This window comes from Panulirus ornatus, chromosome 52 (genome assembly GCF_036320965.1).
Source record: "Panulirus ornatus isolate Po-2019 chromosome 52, ASM3632096v1, whole genome shotgun sequence".
Classification (NCBI taxonomy): Eukaryota; Metazoa; Arthropoda; class Malacostraca; order Decapoda; family Palinuridae; genus Panulirus; species Panulirus ornatus.
In genome coordinates, this window is record NC_092275.1 from 12425001 (window position 1) to 12446245 (window position 21245).

A 21245-nucleotide genomic window follows, 5' to 3' on the forward strand; every position below is an offset into this window, starting at 1 on the left:
TGCTTGACTTTAGAACAGCCCTTTACTTATGATTACTTAGCCGTTTTCACCTGTAATTTACAACTCGATGCTTTTATCAACCAAGCTAACCACAGCAAATTTGATGGCTGATAAGAAATTAATATTGTGGAGACCCAGTGGCTTTATCTTTGTAACATACTGTATTAGGTTTGATGTAATCAAATTTAATAGTCTTTTTCTATTTTACATTATTTTCAAACAGATATTAATGTCATGAGCATTAATCACTATTCTAAGATTAGTGAGTTTCTTTACAGGTTATAAGTTAGCATTCAACTACATGAAAGCAAGACGATTTGTTGACGCCATAGATGTTTGCCATATTGTACTTGCCAAGCACCCTGAGTATCCGCGAATACGTAAGGATATTTTAGACAAATCAAGAGCCAGCATACGTATCTGAGAAGAAGAAAAAACAAAGGATACAGGTGATTCAAGGAAAAAGTATCATGGTATTCCTTTACATTTAATTACTTCAGCACTATTAAAAGACATTTTTCTTAAATACTGCTTTAAGATCATTCCACTTCTTTCACTACATACACCCAAGACAGTCTCTCAGCCATCACTGTTTTTCCACTTCTTTTAAATATTCAATAAATGTTCCTTTAAATTTACTTGATGTAGTTATGAAAAAATTTAACAAGTCTTTCCTGCTATCGTTCTTCTTCCTCAGTTGAATATCCCATTTTGTAAGCATTGACATCATTAGTTATCTTTACTGCATTTTTTTTGTGTATTTATTCCTTGCAATTTTTTTTTTTGAAAGACAAACTTTCCTGTGATTCTGTGATAATGTATATATGGTTAAGAGATGAAGGGGAAGAATACTTATCACATGATATCATTAATAATTGCTTAAATGAATCCATTAATAAGGGTACGATATATATCATTTTGAGGAGTACCTATCCACTCACTCGCAAAACAAAAGAGCTTCAAATATACAATAGAATGATAGCATGTGAAAGTCCATCCTTCCTGTATTTTTAAGTTACAGACAGGAACATCTACATTATTTAACTTTAGCTCTATGACATTAGTTTATTGTACATATATACATAACGTGTAGGAAGAGAGGAAAGTGATTGGTTCTCAGTGAATGTAGGTTTGCGGCAGGGGTGTGTGATGTCTCCATGGTTGTTTAATTTGTTTATGGATGGGGTTGTTAGGGAGGTGAATGCAAGAGTTTTGGAAAGAGGGGCAAGTATGAAGTCTGTTGGGGATGAGAGAGCTTGGGAAGTGAGTCAGTTGTTGTTCGCTGATGATACAGCGCTGGTGGCTGATTCATGTGAGAAACTGCAGAAGCTGGTGACTGAGTTTGGTAAAGTGTGTGAAAGAAGAAAGTTAAGAGTAAATGTGAATAAGAGCAAGGTAATTAGGTACAGTAGGGTTGAGGGTCAAGTCAATTGGGAGGTAAGTTTGAATGGAGAAAAACTGGAGGAAGTGAAGTGTTTTAGATATCTGGGAGTGGATCTGGCAGCGGATGGAACCATGGAAGCGGAAGTGGATCATAGGGTGGGGGAGGGGGCGAAAATTCTGGGAGCCTTGAAGAATGTGTGGAAGTCGAGAACATTATCTCCGAAAGCAAAAATGAGTATGTTTGAAGGAATAGTGGTTCCAACAATGTTGTATGGTTGCGAGGCGTGGGCTATGGATAGAGTTGTGCACAGGAGGATGGATGTGCTGGAAATGAGATGTTTGAGGACAATGTGTGGTGTGAGGTGGTTTGATCGAGTAAGTAACGTAAGGGTAAGAGAGATGTGTGGAAATAAAAAGAGCGTGGTTGAGAGAGCAGAAGAGGGTGTTTTGAAATGGTTTGGGCACATGGAGAGAATGAGTGAGGAAAGATTGACCAAGAGGATATATGTGTCGGAGGTGGAGGGAACGAGGAGAAGAGGGAGACCAAATTGGAGGTGGAAAGATGGAGTGAAAAAGATTTTGTGTGATCGGGGCCTGAACATGCAGGAGGGTGAAAGGAGGGCAAGGAATAGAGTGAATTGGAGCGATGTGGTATACCGGGGTTGACGTGCTGTCGGTGGATTAAATCGGGACATGTGAAGCGTCTGGGGTAAACCATGAAAAGCTGTGTAGGTATGTATATTTTGCGTGTGTGGACGTATGTATATACAGGTGTATGGGGGTGGGTTGGGCCATTTCTTTCGTCTGTTTCCTTGCGCTACCTCGCAAACGAGGGAGACAGCGACAAAGCAAAAAAAAAAAAAAAAAAAAATATACATAACATTTATGGAATAGGAAAAGCATTAATAAGGAAAAATAGGAAAGCACCTTTCAAACTTGTCTTTATATGTTCATACAAATTTTTTTATTGCTGTTAAACAGCATTTTAAAGCCAAAAGTGAACAGCTTATAAATAATGGTAAAACTGAGTAGTTTGAAATAAGTGTGGGAGTGAGATAAAGGTTGCGTTGTCACCATAGTTATTTAATATTTTTTATGGATACGATATTGTACGAGATGAAAGTGATGTGTGGCATTTGTGGTGTAATATTTACAATGGAAACAATGATAATGTGAATGGAGTTATAAGTTGGTCTTGACAGTTAAGCTTAACATGTACAGAATTAAGAGCAGGAGGTATATGTTTCCTTTTGACATACTGGGCGTGGGTCAAGGATGTGAATGGTACTCTAGAGGCTGTTTGAACCTGGTCCACTTTATCAAATTGGGAATGAAGTACTAATACTGATAATAAAGAGATGCAAAATAGAAGCTGCCTCAGTTATTACGTGTAGATAATGAAGTGTCTAGCTAATTCACAAAAAAAAATTGAAGAATGGTGAGCTATTTTTATTTAATGTAGCAAGAGGATGCTTAGAGTGAATATCAATAGAAGTAAGATGATAGTTTTTGAAGGGACTAGTTGTTTTACTGTTAATTTGCTTGGTGAAGAACTGGGAGTTGTATATGAATCTGAATGTTTAGGAACAATGTTTAATAAATGGTGATACTTAGAAAGCAGAAGTTAAAAGCAGTCATGCATTGAAGAAAAATTGATGGTGCACCAACTTCTCATGGTAATGGAAAGAATTTAAGCATAGAATGTGTGAGAACCTTGTAATTAAGACTATTGTTCCAACCCAATTGATCAGGATAAAGAAAAAATAACAGTAAAGATTGGTATCTTGCATAGCATAACAGGCCTTTGGAGAGAAAATAGCATAAAAAATGAAGATATGAGCTGTGAGTAAATTATTTTATTTATTTATTTTGCTTTATCGCTGTCTCCCACGTTTGCGAGGTAGCGCAAGGAAGCAGACGAAAGAAATGGCCCAACCCACCCCCATACATATGTATATACATACACGTCCACACACTCAAATATACATACCTATACATCTCAGTGTATACATATATATACACACACAGACATATACATATATACACATGTACATAATTCATACTGTCTGCCTTTATTCATTCCCATCGTCACCTCGCCTTACATGGAATAACATCCCCCTCCCCCCTCATGTGTGCAAGGTAGCGCTAGGAAAAGACAACAAAGGCCCCATTCGTTCACACTCGGTCTCTACCTGTCATGTAATAATGCCTGAAACCACAGCTCCCTTTCCACATCCAGGCCCCACACAACTTTCCATGGTTTACCCCAGACACTTTACATGCCCTGATTCAATCCATTGACAGCACGTCGACCCTGGTATACCACATTGATCCAATTCACTCTATTCCTTGCCCGCCTTTCACCCTCCTGCATGTACAGGCCCCGATCACTCAAAATCTTTTTCACTCCATCTTTCCACCTCCAATTTGGTCTCCCACTTCTCCTCGTTCCCTCCACCTCCGACACATATATCCTCTTGGTCAATCTTTCCTCACTCATTCTCTCCATGTGCCCAAACCATTTCAAAACACCCTCTTCTGCTCTATCAACCACGCTCTTTTTATTTCCACACATCTCTCTTACCCTTACATTACTTACTTGATCAAACCACCTCATACCACAAATTGTCCTCAAACATCTCATTTCCAGCACATCCACCCTCCTGCGCATAACTCTATCCATAGCCCACGCCTCGCAACCATACAACATTGTTGGAACCACTATTCCTTCAAACATACCCATTTTTGCTTTCCAAGATAATGTTCTCGACTTCCAAACATTCTTCAAGGCTCCCAGGATTTTCGCCCCCTCCCCCACCCTATGATTCACTTCCACTTCCATGGTTCCATCCGCTGCCAGATCCACTCCCAGATATCTAAAACACTTCCTCCAGTTTTTCTCCATTCAAACTTACCTCCCAGTTGACTTGACCCTTAACCCTACTGTGCCTGATAACCTTGCTCTTTTTCAGATTTACTCTTAACTTTCTTCTTTCACACACTTTACAAAACTCAGTCACCAGCTTCTGCAGTTTCTCACATGAATCAGCCACCAGCGCTGTATCATCAGCAAACAACAACTGACTCACTTCCCAAGCTCTTTCATCCACAACAGACTGCATACTTGCCCCTCTTTCCAAAACTCTTGCATTCACCTCCCTAACAACCCCATCCATAAACAAATTAAACAACCATGGAGACATCACACACCCCTGCCGCAAACCTACATTCACTGAGAACCAATCACTTTCCTCTCTTCCTACACGTACACATGCCTTACATCCTTGATAAAAACTTTTCGCCGCTTCTAACAACTTGCCCCCCACACCATATATTCTTAGTACCTTCCACAGAGCATCTCTATCAACTCTAAATTATGAAGTAAATTATGAGTAAATTATGAAGACAAATATGAGTTTTAGGATGGTACGATTTGTTAGAATACATGTTAGACAAAATATGGTCAAGAAAATACATATTACTAAAAGGAGGTAGACTATGGAAGAGATGGATAGATGCATCGAGATAATTTAGGGTGAGCAGTATTTCAGATAAAGATGTTGAAGGAATGCTTAGAGATCAGAAGAAGTGGAAGCAATATGTGCCGTAGATACTGGTCTCACTGTACATATAAACTTACTATAAAAAGATTATTTTTATTAGACACTGAAAATAGTCTAATTCTCAGGTGTGTTTTCGTTAGGTATGGTAGTATTTTGTCACTATTTTTGTAAGGTTTTTAGTTCTTCATATTTTATGAAACTCTTTAATTTGCTGAGAATAATCACACCTGACTATATTCACACTGACTAAATTATGAACAACCAAGTTTTGAGTTGTAGCCATTGTTAGTTTTACTATTTCTTTATGATCGTATAATGATGGGGGACAAGTTTTGTAAATTTCACTGCCATTGCTTCTCTTACTTTTATCACTCGAGGTATATATTTAATGTCATATTTCATATTATAAAGTGACTCAAAGTGACAGTGGTTTGGTAGTGTATTATTTATTATAATTAACAGAAATAATCTTATCTTGTTATACTTTGTCGCTGTCTCCCACATTAGCAAGGTAGAGCAAGGAAACAGACAAAAGAATGGCCCAACCCACCCACATACACATATATATATACATACACACATATACATACCTATACATTTCAATGTATAAACATTTTTTTTTTTTTTTTTTTTTTTTTGTCGCTGTCTCCCGCGGTTGCGAGGTAGCGCAAGGAAACAGACAAAAGAAATGGCCCAACCCACCACCATACACATGTATAAACATACGTCCACACACGCAAATATACATACCTACACAGCTTTCCATGGTTTACCCCAGACGCTTCACATGCCCTGATTCAATCCACTGACAGCAAGTCAACCCCGGTATACCACATCGATCCAATTCACTCTATTCTTTGCCCTCCTTTCACCCTCCTATATGTTCAGGCCCCGATCACACAAAATCTTTTTCACACCATCATCTTTCCACCTCCAATTTGGTCTCCCACTTCTCCTCGTTCCCTCCACCTCCGACACACATATCCTCTTGGTCAATCTTTCCTCACTCATTCTCTCCATGTGCCCAAATCATTTCAAAACACCCTCTTCTGCTCTCTCAACCACACTCTTTTTATTTCCACACATCTCTCTTACCCTTACATTACTTACTCGATCAAACCACCTCACACCACACATTGTCCTCAAACATCTCATTTCCAGCACATCCATCCTCCTGCGCACAACTCTATCCATAGCCCACGCCTCGCAACCATACAACATTGTTGGAACCACTATTCCTTCAAACATACCCATTTTTGCTTTCCGAGATAATGTTCTTGACTTCCACACATTCTTCAAGGCTCCCAGGATTTTCGCCCCCTTCCCCACCCTATGATCCACTTCCGCTTCCATGGTTCCATCCGCTGCCAGATCCACTCCCAGATATCTAAAACACTTCCTCCAGTTTTTCTCCATTCAAACTTACCTCCCAATTGACTTGACCCTCAACCCTACTGTACCTAATTACCTTCCTCTTATTCACATTTACTCTTAACTTTCTTCTTTCACACACTTTACCAAACTCAGTCACCAGCTTCTGCAGTTTCTCACATGAATCAGCCACCAGCGCTGTATCATCAGCAAAAAACAACTGACTCACTTCCCAAGCTCTCTCATCCACAACAGACTTCATACTTGCCCCTCTTTCCAAAACTCTTGCATTCACCTCCCTAACAACCCCATCCATAAACAAATTAAACAACCATGGAGACATCACACACCCCTGCCGCAAACCTACATTCACTGAGAACCAATCACTTTCCTCTCTTCCTACACATACACATGCCTTACATCTTCAATAAAAACTTCACTGCTTCTAACAACTTGCCTCCCACACCATATATTCTTAATACCTTCCACAGAGCATCTCTATCAACTCTATCATATGCCTTCTCCAGATCCATAAATGCTACATACAAATCCATTTGCTTTTCTAAGTATTTCTCACATACATTCTTCAAAGCAAACACCTGATCCACACATCCTCTACCACTTCTGAAACCACACTGCTCTTCCCCAATCTGATGCTCTGTACATACCTTCACCCTCTCAATCAACACCCTCCCATATAATTTACCAGGAATACTCAACAAACTTATACCTCTGTAATTTGAGCACTCACTCTTATCCCCTTTGCCTTTGTACAATGGCACTATGCACGCATTCCGCCAATCCTCAGGCACCTCACCATGAGTCATACATACATTAAATAACCTTACCAACCAGTCAATAATACAGTCACTCCCTTTTTTAATAAATTCCACTGCAATACCATCCAAACCTGCTGCCTTGCTGGCTTTCATCTTCCGCAAAGCTTTTACTACCTCTTCTCTGTTTACCAAATCATTTTCCCTAACCCTCTCACTTTGCACACCACCTCGACCAAAACACCCTATATTTGCCACTCTATCATCAAACACATTCAACAAACCTTCAAAATACTCACTCCATCTCCTTCTCACATCACCACTACTTGTTATCACCTTCCCATTTGCGCCCTTCACTGAAGTTCCCATTTGCTCCCTTGTCTTACGCACTTTATTTACCTCCTTCCAGAACATCTTTTTATTCTCCCTAAAATTTAATGATAGTCTCTCACCCCAACTCTCATTTGCCCTCTTTTTCACCTCTTGCACCTTTCTCTTGACCTCCTGTCTCTTTCTTTTATACATCTCCCACTCAATTGCATTTTTTCCCTGCAAAAATCGTCCAAATGCCTCTCTCTTCTCTTTCACTAATAATCTTACATATATACATACAAAGACTTATACATATATACACATGTACACAATTCATGCTTGCTGCCTTTATTCATTCCTATCGCCACCCCGCCACACATGAAATGACAACCCCCTCCCCCCGCATGCATACGAGGTAGTGCTAGGAAAAGACAACAAAAGCCACATTCATTTACACTCAGTCTCTCTAACTGTCATGTATAGTGCACCGAAACCACAGCTCCCTTTCCACATCAAGGCCCCACAAAACTTTCTATGGTTTCCCCAGACACTTCACATGCCCTGGTTCAATCCATTGACAGCCCTTACATACATACTGTGCACAATAACCCTACTCATACAGGTAACTGCATGCACCCTAACATTTTGGTCACAATCTCAAAACTCAGAGTGCTACATAACCCAATTGCTGTAAAAGGTATATGAAAACTTTCCAAACTTTCCAAAAGAGGGAACAGAGAAGGGGGCCAGGTGAGGATATTCCCTCAAAGGCCCAGTCCTCTGTTCTAAACGCAACCTCGCTAACGCGGGAAATGGCGAATAGTTTGAAAGAAAGAAAAGAAAGACTGGTAAATAAATACCTGAAACAGTAACCTAATGACTGCACTATAAAATATCTACATAAAATGAGAACTTCGATATCGTGAGTTGAACATGTTCAATACACACGAGAGGAAAAGTGTGGAACCATGAAATGCTGAACACCACTAGATAAAAGGCAAAAAGCTTTAACATGACTGCTAACACTGAATTACAAGTGTATTTTTATGAAGCACATGGTCACCCATATATCCTTCGGAGCTTTACTTATTACCAATGTTGCTACCAGATAATCAACTGGAGGCACGTAAAAAAATGTAGATTTTGTTAAGTTTAAATTAAAAAGGTTTTTTACCCAAAATCACAGATTTCTTCTGGTCATACTCATTTCTAATGTCTTCCAGTTTTTGGTCCGCATTGATGATCAGCACTGGGGCAAGTGGTGCATGGGGTTGATGATGGAAAAGCCATTTTTCATAGTAATCATGAACCTGAAACAAAAATTATTTCAAGAGACAGCAATGCCATCAAAGAAATGTCCATTTTTTTACTCAGCTGCATACTCCTACTCACTAAATAGTTCATTATATTTTAAAACTCCTAAACAATCCATTAAAAGTTTTTTTTGGGTGTGTGTCTTTATTTCCATTCTTAATATCTTTTTTATTCCTTTCTTTTACTTTCCACATCAATTAATTTAAAACCAACCCTCAAGCTTTTGCTAGCCTGCAGAATTAAAGCTGGGATCCTGGTTCTACAAAGTTAATTCTACAAATAATGTATGTACACTTGACCCAATGCAAATGGAGATACATGCAAGGAAGTGGCAACTTCTTCAGTTATATAACAGCTAAATTAACAATAAAAACTATTCAATAAAATGTACTCAGAAATGAAAGAATGAGATGGATGGAATCAAAAATATTCCTGAATGACTATAAAGTGCATGGGAGGGAAAGCGAGATGGACAGATACTGGATGATGGTCAATGTCACCATTTATAATTTTGAGATCACCCATGGACCATCCCTGCCACGTCTAGTTATAATTGATCCCATAATTTCTAGAGAAGACTGAAATTTGAAAAATTTACTGACTGATGGATGACATGCAAAGCGATAGCCAAAGTATACAAGGCCTTTGACCAGGTAAGTAAAAATCTAGATATCAGGGTTAAATCTCAGAATGAGTGGAGAGTAACAGTCCTTAGTAAAAATAAAGAAAAAGGAAAGCAACATTTCTAACTTTCCTCTTAGACTCGCTGTTTGTTGGGGATGTGAGAGGGGATAAAGTACCTACCTACAAGTACCCAAAATGATATAAGACTAGTGTGAGATAAGCTTTTACAATGTATGAGCATAAAAGAAGCCCTAATATGGAATGTCTGTGACTTAAAAGTAAAATTTACTCACCAGCTTCAAATACTCCACAGTAACACCGGCCTCCTCTGATCGACCTCTTTTTAGCATTCTCCTATGAACTACTTCTGGCGTAGACCTTAGGTATACTGTTGGAAAATAAGGTGTTAATAAATACATTGCCTTTCCAGCTTGCATTCGGAACAAACAAACAAGTTTATTTCAAAGTATCCATTTGTAGTCCTTTCGAACATCAAAAGTACAAAGAAAAAAATTCAAGCAGTAGTGAAAAGATCACATGTCTATAAAACTGTTAATGCCACTGCTATAAGGCAAGAAACCACATTAAAAAAATGAGACTATGCATTTACCAAGAGAAAGGATTAAAGACAACACATGAAAACTTGATGGTTTGGACACATAAACATAGTAAATGACACAAATGATACTTCTGAATACAGAGAAGGTAAAGGATACATATGGGATAGGTGTGCTTTCAGAAATAATTTAGAGAAAGAAAGTGGTAAGTGAAGAATGATGTGAATCATTCCACTGCATACAAGAAAAGAGGCATAATGGTCATAAAAATTCTACATAATGATGCTTACCAATTAAATCAAGTCCAATATCCAGCTTTGACTCAATGAAATCATAGTATTCACACAAAACTCTGTACTCTGCTCCTTTAAGATGGCCACAATCATGACCACTCTCCACAAAACAGTACCTGTAAATTTATCATAAAAAGGTAATTTTATGTTTATATTCATCAACAATACTTTCATGCCTATCCATTATTCAAAATTACTACTGTCAGCTTCTTAAAGAAAATCTAAATCATCCTCATACAGTACAATAACATATTGTCATAGCATAGTTTACCTTTCTCATCTTTATTTCACCAAAAGTTCAATCTAAAAAAAATCATGAACATCCTTAGTGACATAACACAGCTCTGTTAACCTACGTTTCCTTCAAATTACTCACATATACTATCTACAACCACTAATTTCAACATGTATTTCCTTCATACAACTCGCTTAAACCATTACTTATCATCTACAACCAGTACTTTCAATGAATCTTCTAACCAAAGCATGGGAAGTTAGAGCTTTCCAACATCCTTCCCATTAACTTTATCATATGCCCATTTTGAAATAAAAAATACAGTACTTGCATAATATCAATTACCAGTGTTAACTAAGGTAGGTGCATTGCTTGAGGGATTTCTGACTCTTGTAAATATCTTTGTGAATTCCTTTAAACTTATTGTAAATTTTGTACACCTAGTAAAGCCAAAGTAAATTCATTTTGTAAATATTCTCTCACAAGTTACTGATTTTACTATAAAAACTTTTATGTTTATGAAAATTAAATGTGTTACATAATCTGGGTATTTAAAATAACTATATGTTGTAAAAGACTATGAACACACTGTCTAATAAAGATGGGCTTAGAAAGTCAGCAATGTTGAGGTTTAATAAAGATATAACAAATAACTTTCTCTCATTGCAAATGCCTTGGTCCTTGTATTCATTATCTTTTCTTCATTTCATTCTTGTTTGCAATTTCCCTCAAGAAAGGAACTGTGTGTAAAAAAGTTATTCATCTCTTGTTGGCATTACCTCATTAAGGCAGGTCTATCTGTCTATAACTCTGATGCCCATTCCCTTTGAGAACAACCTCATAGGGGTGGACATGGCAAAAGTCTCCATAACTGTTGAAATCTAGCACTGATTCTAAGCCTTTACTGCCTCAATCTTAGCAGGTCATGATGGGAAGAGAGCAACTCTAGTGCAGTGTTTTCGGAGGATCCTACCTTATGTTCCTACCAATTACTTCTACCTGTCGTGTCTACCTAATGTTACAACCTACTACTTTACCAAATGCTCCCAGCTAATGATCCTACCTACTACTTCTACTGAATGTTTCTACCCCATCTATTACTTCTACCCTATGTTTCTACCTATTGCTCCAGTCTATTATTTCTACCTTCTCCTTGCATCTATTGCTCTCAACATTTTGCCAAAAGGCAAGGTTAGGGCAAGCACACAGTGCTCACTGCAGGAAAATCCTGGTACGAATAGAGTTGTGTGAGTTAAGTGTTGTCAAGTGTAGTGTGTAACAAGGAGAGACTGAATGTTTGTGTACAAAATGCCAGCAATCCATGTGTGGGTAAGATTTCAGAAATAAAAGAGCTCCCCACATCAAAGAAGTGCAACATGGCAACCAGTGGTTAAACTGCTGGCTAACAATGCAGCTGTCACCAACCCTCCCTATACCCAGGCGTGTAGTACTAAGGCATGAAACAGGAAAAGAAACCTATGCTGGATTCTAAAGAAAATTTAATCTTTTGAAGAAACTGGTCATAACTGCAGGATATGAAAAAAAAAATTCCATGAAAATAATAATATATAAAGAAGACTTTTGTCTATTTTAAATATCATATATACTGACTTTAAAGTACTTCTTACAACCATAATGCAAAGAACAATTGCTAATACTGAGCATTCAATTACTGCAAAACTTGATTCCAGAATTTAACAATCATAATACAACTCAAAGGAAATGCACAAGATAATTAATTAATTTATTTAACTCATTCATTTAATACACAACATACTTTTTCTTTTCTTTTTGTGCAAATATTCACAATACTGTATATCAAGCCTTTTCAAAAACTGAAAAAAAGCTAAACTAATTAAATACACTGGGTATTTTTCAGGCCGAAAAACTTTATATTCCAAAATTGGAATATAACATACAGGCTCTCTGACCTTAAAAAACAACCTTGAATATGCTATAAAGTATCCTAGAGCCAACAGGTGGCAAACAATCGTGAAATATAGTACTGATTTAATTACTTCATATTTCAATTGCTGAACCTAATGCTCCCAAAACACCTGCACCTGATAATCTTATCTAACATGAAACGTATAACATTTGCTACGATTCTGAAGTAAAGAAAATTTTTAAAGATAATTATCAAAAAGGTTTTTGTTTCAGGATTGGAATATAATACATTAAAAGGCACCTTTATCTTATATACCAACCTAAAATATTTGTTTAATTTGTTTATGGATGGGGTTGTTAGGGAGGTGAATGCAAGAGTTTTGGAAAGAGGGGTAAGTATGAAGTCTGTTGGGGATGAGAGAGATTGGGAAGTGAGTCAGTTGTTGTTTGCTGATGATACAGCGCTGGTGGCTGATTCATGTGAGAAACTGCAGAAGCTGGTGACTGAGTTTGGTAAAGTGTGTGAAAGAAGAAAGTTAAGAGTAAATGTGAATAAGAGCAAGGTTATTAGGTACAGTAGGGTTGAGGGTCAAGTCAATTGGGAGGTAAGTTTGAAAGGAGAAAAACTGGAGGAAGTAAAGTGTTTTAGATATCTGGGAGTGGATCTGGCAGCGGATGGAACCATGGAAGCGGAAGTGGATCATAGGGTGGGGGAGGGGGCGAAAATTCTGGGAGCCTCGAAGAATGTGTGGAAGTCGAGAACATTATCTCGGAAAGCAAAAATGGGTATGTTTGAAGGAATAGTAGTTCCAACAATGTTGTATGGTTGTGAGGCGTGGGCTATGGATAGAGTTGTGCGCAGGAGGATGGATGTGCTGGAAATGAGATGTTTGAGGACAATGTGTGGTGTGAGGTGGTTTGATCGAGTAAGTAACATAAGGGTAAGAGAGATGTGTGGAAATAAAAAGAGCGTGGTTGAGAGAGCAGAAGAGGGTGTTTTGAAATGGTTTGGGCACATGGAGAGAATGAGTGAGGAAAGATTGACCAAGAGGATATATGTGTCGGAGGTGGAGAGAACGAGGAGAAGTGGGAGACCAAATTGGAGGTGGTAAGATGATGGAGTGAAAAAGATTTTGTGTGATCGGGGCCTGAACATGCAGGAGGGTGAAAGGAGGGCAAGGAATAGAGTGAATTGGATTGATGTGGTATACCGGGGTTGACGTGCTGTCAGTGGATTGAATCAGGGCATGTGAAGCGTCTGGGGTAAACCATGGAAAGCTGTGAAGGTATGTATATTTGCGTGTGTGGACGTATGTATATACATGCGTATGGGGGTGGGTTGGGCCATTTCTTTCGTCTGTTTCCTTGCGCTACCTCGCAAACGCGGGAGACAGCGACAAAAAAAAAAAATATTCTATAATACTTTCTAGGACTAAGAGGTAGTGAATAACTATGAATAAACAATAATTATTTCACAGTTTATTTGGTGAACTCAATGGTCCCCAAACATCTAGCTTCTGTAACTATTCAGCATGAAAAATACGATCCATACTGAGACTGAAGAAAATAGAATTTTTGAAAATCATTTTTTTTCATCACTAGAATACAACTCAAATTATCAAAAATGTTTTTGCTTCAGACATGGAATATAATACACCAAAAGGCACCTTTATCTTGTATACCAACCTAAAATGTTCTATAATGCTTCCTAGTACCATGACGAAGTGAAAAATTATGAATATCCATCTATCTATATCTCTGATGCCTGTTCCCTTCAAGAACTCCCTCAAGGGGGTGGCCATGGCACCAGAGTCTCCATAATTAGTGAACTTCAGTGCAGCTTCTTAGCCTTTAGTGCCTCAACTGTAACAGGCCACTGGCAGAGAGCCAGTCTAGCACAGCATTTGCAAAAGCTCTTACTTAGTGTTCCTACTGGCTACTTCATGTTCTTCCCTACTTCTTCTACCTAATGCTTCTACCTAAATGTTTCTAACCACAACTTCTATCAATTGCTCCTACCATTTTGCCAAAAGTCAGGGCTAGCACATACCACTCATCACAAGAAATCTAGACTTACAAAGAATGAGCTGTTTTAAGTGTCAAGTGTTGTGCTGTGTTGTATGATTGTGGACAGAATACCAGCAGTCCACATGTAGGTGAGGCAGAAAAATAAGATAGTTACCAGGGTCAAAGGAGTGGAACTTGACTACCAATGAAGTGCTGGCTCACCATGCAACTATCACTAACCCACCTGTTACCCATGCGGAAGTGCTGGTAATATACCTTCCTAGTTTTTGCTACCTACTAACTATTACCCATAAACAATTATTTCACAGTTTAATTGCTGAACTCATTAGTAGTCTCAAAACATCTGGCTACCATAACCTTATTCAGCATGAAAAATATAATCTATACTGAGACCTTGGAAAAAATTAAAAAAATTATTTTTTTTTTTAAGAACTAGAATATAATTTACATTTTTTTACACTTAGAGGCTCCAGTCACAGACAAAAGTCCATATCAAGGCTGGGCCTCAAATGAAATACAGAGAAGTTAATGGAAGGGAAAAGGAAAGTATGAATTCAAAAAGGAAAGTATCAATGAATTCTAGAGGAAGTGAATAACCTGTCTTTTAAAATGTGCCAAGTCATGGGTGTCAGGAAAGACATGAGACGGTAGAAACTTCCAAAGCTTTGAGGTGTAAGGAAAGAAACAATATTCAAAACAGCCAACCCTTGAGTTGGCAATGGCCAAAAAGTAATTACGTGATGCAGCAGCTTGCCGAGTATTTCATGGTCTAGCTAGTGGTGGTGACACACAAGTAGCTAGCTGTTGGGAGAAAACACCAGAGTAATACCTACAGAAGAGGGAAAGGGGGCCAACATTGCAAAATAAGGCAAGCAGGTCAAGCTTAGAAGTTAGCCTGAGATAGTTTATCAGTATGATCGCTTTCAATTCAACTCTGTCCAGAAAAGAGGAAGAGTCAATGAATTACAGAAATGTCAGAGAGGAAAGCTAAAAGGAACTTTCAATGGAGACGGGCAGAAACTGGGTCTTGGAGGCAATAAACTTCACCAGATTTCATCTATCTCACTGAGATACCCTTTCCAAGTCAGTTTACTGAAGTTGTCAAGCCATGATGCAAACTGAGTGAGAGAAGGAGGAAGAGAAATGAATGATAAGGAGGAATTCAGTGTTGAGTCATCAGCATAAGAATGCACTGAGTTATTTGTGGAAGAAAGGAAATTGATAAAAAGGATAAAAAAGTGCAGGAGACAGGAAAGAACCTGAGAGACACTGCTGTTGGGGAAAGGGGGAAAGGCTGACATATCAACAGAGATAGACCAGCCACAAAGGAGGCTAGATATGAGGGAGCAAAGTGAAGGAGGGCAGCCAAAAGAAGGGAGCTTAGAGATGAGACCCTGAAGCTACATCCTGTCAAAAGCTTTGGATATATCAAGGGCAACTACATACGATTCTCTCAAATCTTTCAGGAATGATAACCAGACATTACTAAAATAGGAAAGAGTATCACCAGTGGATCTCACTTTATGGAAGCCATACTGGCGATCAGAGAGAAAACTACGAGATTCAAAATGTCTGAGGATATAGGAATTGAGGAGGGATTCAAAGACTTTGGAAATGGTAGATGTCAAAGCAACATGGTGGTAGTCAGAAGGGCCACCCTTCTTAGGTATAGGACGTACAAACACAATAAGGTTTCGTCCTCAGTCTAGTTTGAATTTCTCTTTCTCATGGATGCAGCATAAGCCATTATTATGAGGAAAGATGATGTTGTAATAATAGCTTGGTTATTGTAGGTCTGAGAAGAAACCGCATCTCTCATGGACGAGTTTATGGTTCAGATCGATGACAGTCGCCATTCAGTGACAACAGTTGCATTTCATACTTCTTTAATCTTATGCTTAAACTTTGTGAAGCATTATGCTTAGTCCTTTTCTGTATGGCACTTAAGTCACTTGCTCAGCTAAGCATAAAAATAAGCAAAAATCTAAGAAGTTTTCTGCATACGGCCCCTGGTCTTTAAATAAAAATGGAACAGAAGAGCAAGCACAAGTGCAAGTTCAGGGGCATACTCATTCAGTAAATGGGGAAGGATGTCATCAGGTCCATAAATAAGCCTTGATTGTGTTCAGAGAGAGAAGCACCTTTCAGACAGCTTGAGAAAAGATTATGGGAAAGGGCACAGGATTTGTCAGATGAGCATCAGGGGGTGAAGGAATTTTAGTCATACAAGGTAGAATTAACGGGAATTAATGAGAGTTCCTTTGTTTATAAGTTAGACAGCTATGGTACAATTAGACCAAAAAATGTGAAGGAAGGTAGAGTGACACAAGTTGTTAGTAATTCCCATGGCTAAAAACCAGAAAGAACTATCACTGGTTATCGCATTTCCCCTCAACAAAGAAACATTTTGCTTCACCAATAACGCTCTTGCAATGATTACATGCTTGATGAATGTTGAGTGTGAGTCAAAGGAAGGAGAGTTTTTCCAAGCCTGATATGCATGAATAGCCTCAGAACATAAACAGTTAAACCATGGATTGGAAGAAGAGGTCGTCTTAATGGAAGAAGGGATAAATGCTCCCATTCCCACGATGACAGCCTCTGCTATACATTTGGCAGAATCAGAAGCATCACCACATATGAAACAGTAATTTACCCTAAAAGACTCAGAAAAGAATTTTCATAAGTTATTCCAGTCAACTTTGATGAGGTGCCAATATTCATATGTGAATGGTGCTGCTGGAGGGGGAGGTGCCATTAAAATAGATACATTTATGAGAGTGTGGTCAGTTGAACCAATCAGGGATGACACTGTATTCATATGCAAAGGATTAGATGTGAAAAACAGATCCCAAATATTAGGGGAGTGATTACAGCAGTCAGGACTATGGGTGAAGTGGGAGATAATTTGCTCTAGATCAACAGGAATGGAGACATGAGAGCTCCAATCCCCCCCAACTTCTGTATGGGAGGAGTTCGAACATTCCCTAAGATGAACACTGAAATCCCCGAACTAGAGAATCTCAGCTTGCAGGAGAGGATGCCACAGTCTCATGGCAGAAGTTTACACAAGAGCAGTAGGCAAAATGAAGGAAAAGTGTGAAAATTGGAAGGCAGATCTTAAGTCAAAGAACATGAAAATTTGGGTACTTGAGGTCCTTGAGGCATGCATTGGTGTGTTGTTGGAATAAGTGAAGAATCATGAGTGGAAATTAAAACTGGATATGGAAAAGGAACTAATGAGAACATCAACAGACAACTGGGTATCTAAGAGAAATAAGACATAAGGAGAGGTACTCGAAAGATTGTGTTTAAGAGAAGAGAAGTTACTAGTGAGACCATGAATGTTGGTATAGTCGATACCAAAGAGGTAGCCTTATTAGACAGGGAAAGATCATGGGAAGGCCCAGTTTTACAGCAGTATGAGCCCTCCCTCACATTGGCAGTAGAGTCAGGCAGGAACTCGGCATGTTGCCGGGAAATGGGGGCCATAGGTTTGCTGGGCTATATCATGATTGCATTTAAAAATGATTGTGCAAACAGATAGCAAGAGAAGTTATGAGCAGAAAATAAGTGAGGTTTGAGTAGGTGTATGGTGCTTGTAAGAAGAAGATGGAAGGAGTAGACCAGCAGTCCGATTTTGATGAGACTGAGAGCAAGACCAACAATCCTACCATGGAGGATGTAGGACAGTTCCAGACACCACTTTAACATTCCTCAGTCAACAACATACTACCAAAAGAAAGGCTTCTTTAAGTATTTGCCTAAAATGTTCTATAATGCTTCCCAGGCCCAACAGGTAGTGATAAAAAAAATTTTAATTACTGCTATTTATCTGTCTGTCTGTTTCTATAACCCCCCTTTCCTTCTGGAAACTCTCTCAAAGGGGTGGCCAAGGCTTCTTAGCCTTTAATGCCTCACCCTTAATAAGCCACTGACAGAGGGCAAAGCAAGTGCAGTTTTCAAAGGCTCCTATCTAATGCTCCTACCAACTGCTTCTACCTAAAGTTCCAGCCTAATGTTCCAACCTACTACTTTTACCTAATTCTACCACCTGAAGTTCCTACCAACAACTTCTACCTAATGCTCCTGCCTAATGTTCCTACCTACTACTATCTACTAATCCTACCTATTTGCCAAAAGGCAGACTTAGCGCATAGCACTCACTGCAGGAAAATCTAGAGTTACGAACAATGAGTCATATGCGAGTTGTCATTTGTTTTGTGTGACAATAAGAAACTGTATGTTTATGGTCAGAAAGCTAGCAGTCCAAGCGTGGGTGAAGACAAAAAATCATTGCAATACTTAATAACAAAATTTAATGGGCCTAAAACAATTTTTGAAGGAAAATGGCCAAACATGCTGATACAGCAGGGTGTTTTCCAGGCCAAAACCCTTTTGTTTCAGAACTGTAATAAAATGTATTGAAAGATGTCTTTAACTCCAATATCAACCTTAAAATATTCTGTAATGCTTCCTAAAGCCAGCAAGCAATGAGTAATTACTATACTAGTTTCAAATATTACCTGTTATTCTGAAGTGATCTTTCAATCAATCTGACAGGGCTACTGCTTTGTTGAAGATGAATGTTAAGGCGAGTGAGCTGGACATATGACTGGAACAAGAAGCTCCAACGTTCAGGGTCCTCATATAGTTTTCCCAAGAGATTGTGACCTTCAAAATTTGTCCACAAATGGACAGGTTCCTGGAATAAAGGTTTTTCACAAAACGGTTTAGCTTTTAATCAAATGCATTAGTCATTTCCTAAAGACAATATACAATTAATAATAAAAAAATCATGGTTGTTTAATTTGTTTATGGATGGGGTTGTTAGGGAGGTAAATGCAAGAGTTTTGGAAAGAGGGGCAAGTATGAAGTCTGTTGGGGATGAGAGAGCTTGGGAAGTGAGTCAGTTGTTGTTCGCTGATGACACAGCGCTGGTGGCTGATTCATGTGTGAAACTACAGAAGCTGGTGACTGAGTTTGGTAAAGTGTGTGGAAGAAGAAAGTTAAGAGTAAATGTGAATAAGAGCAAGGTTATTAGGTACAGTAGGGTTGAGGGTCAAGTCAATTGGGAGGTGAGTTTGAATGGAGAAAAACTGGAGGAAGTGAAGTGTTTTAGATATCTGGGAGTGGATCTGGCAGCGGATGGAACCATGGAAGCGGAAGTGGATCATAGGGTGGGGGAGGGGGTGAAAATTCTGGGGGCCTTGAAGAATGTGTGGAAGTCGAGAACATTATCTCGGAAAGCAAAAATGGGTATGTTTGAAGGAATAGTGGTTCCAACAATGTTGTATGGTTGCGAGGCGTGGGCTATGGATAGAGTTGTGCGCAGGAGGATGGATGTGCTGGAAATGAGATGTTTGAGGACAATGTGTGGTGTGAGGTGGTTTGATCGAGTGAGTAACGTAAGGGTAAGAGAGATGTGTGGAAATAAAAAGAGCGTGGTTGAGAGAGCAGAAGAGGGTGTTTTGAAGTGGTTTGGGCACATGGAGAGAATGAGTGAGGAAAGATTGACCAAGAGGATATATGTGTCGGAGGTGGAGGGAACAAGGAGTAGAGGGAGACCAAATTGGAGGTGGAAAGATGGAGTGAAAAAGATTTTGTGTGATCGGGGCCTGAACATGCAGGAGGGTGAAAGGAGGGCAAGGAACAGAGTGAATTGGAGCGATTTGGTATACCGGGGCTGACGTGCTGTCAGTGGATTGAATCAAGGCATGTGAAGCGTCTGGGGTAAACCATGGAAAGCTGTGTAGGTATGTATATTTGCGAGTGTGGACATATGTATATACATGTGTATGGGGGGGGGTTGGGCCATTTCTTTCGTCTGTTTCCTTGCGCTACCTCGCAAACGCGGGAGACAGCGACAAAGTATAAAAAAAAAAAAAAAAAAAAAAAAAAATATTACAAGGTGCTTTACAGGACATTCTAGCAACCCCTTTAAAAGTCCAGTTCAGATGCAGGAGATTCTTTTGTACAAATACCCCAGTTTTAGAAAGGATAAACACATATTTGTAAAAACCACTGTTCTTATGTCTAGGGAGGTTTGGCATACCCGCATGACAAACTCTAATGCAATATATCACATCAAGACACCCAATCAGACAAAAATTTTACCTACTTCCCTAATGTCACATTTTAAGTGACAATGATTACCTCATACTGATATGTCTCTTATGCAAGGACACTTTGTGCAGCATACAAAGCCATACACTGATCTAAAATACAGTAGTTCATCCATCTCCGACAGTGGGCCAAACATTAAGGGAGGAGTTTTCTCTAGTTTATTTGTTCACTAAAGTGCATGTTGGAAGTCATACTAACTCTCTATTGCTAGCTTCCTAAGATATCAAATGTATCTGAATATATTTCAAAGCCAGTAACTTGGGATTATGTGGGTCACAAAATAATCATGTAACTATCAATTTGTACATATCAAACACTGTTGCTTACCATACAAAGTAAAAAGTAACATCAATACCCATGCATGGTGTACATGATTTGGACATGTTAGCTTCCACCAATTATGTGAGCTTATTCAAATCCTTCTATCTACTGTTTTCTAACAGAACCAGCCTGGTTCAGGTATATCAACACCCATCAATGGTGCTGTTATACCTCTATCAACACCCTACAAGCATCTATCTCTAGTGCTAGCTTAGTTACAGCCCATCATGCCACCTGCAGCCATCTAACCCTAAACAAGAAGGCTTTTGACAATTCAATTTCACCCATCTGCTGTACCCAGCCCTCTATCTAAGCACTTTTAAAAGCTACTACCCTAGCAACCAGCAATACCACATCAGCACGTGTGTGATGGCTGTGCCTACATCAGTACATCTATTCTAAATATATCTAATCAGCACATAACTGCCAATACTGCCCACATCAGCAGATATCAG

General features: G+C 38.9%; 2 protein-coding genes across 8 annotated transcripts in view; one reads left to right on the forward strand and one right to left on the reverse strand.

Annotated features, from left to right (window-relative positions):
- Positions 1-8854, forward strand: part of LOC139765067 (tetratricopeptide repeat protein 21B-like) — a 171045-nt gene extending 162191 nt beyond the window's left edge. Inside the window, exons 27-28 of the mRNA XM_071692184.1 lie at positions 279-449; positions 8629-8854. Coding sequence (XP_071548285.1) covers positions 279-424 — 146 coding nt within the window. The 3' untranslated portion in view covers positions 425-449; positions 8629-8854. The remainder of the gene's footprint in view (positions 1-278; positions 450-8628) is intronic.
- The window catches only part of LOC139765066 (deoxynucleoside kinase-like), a 49352-nt gene that overhangs the window by 9563 nt on the left and 18544 nt on the right, over positions 1-21245 (reverse strand). For 5 of the 7 annotated variants that reach the window (XM_071692181.1, XM_071692180.1, XM_071692177.1 and 2 more), the window contains 4 exons: positions 18870-19048; positions 10191-10309; positions 9637-9731; positions 8580-8715 (listed from right to left, as the gene is read on the reverse strand). In XM_071692181.1, coding sequence (XP_071548282.1) covers positions 8580-8715; positions 9637-9731; positions 10191-10309; positions 18870-19048 — 529 coding nt within the window. Of the gene's footprint in view, positions 1-281; positions 421-5135; positions 8716-9636; positions 9732-10190; positions 10310-18869; positions 19049-21245 lie in introns of those variants that run through there. The other 2 variants (XM_071692182.1, XM_071692183.1) reach the window with 2 other exon arrangements.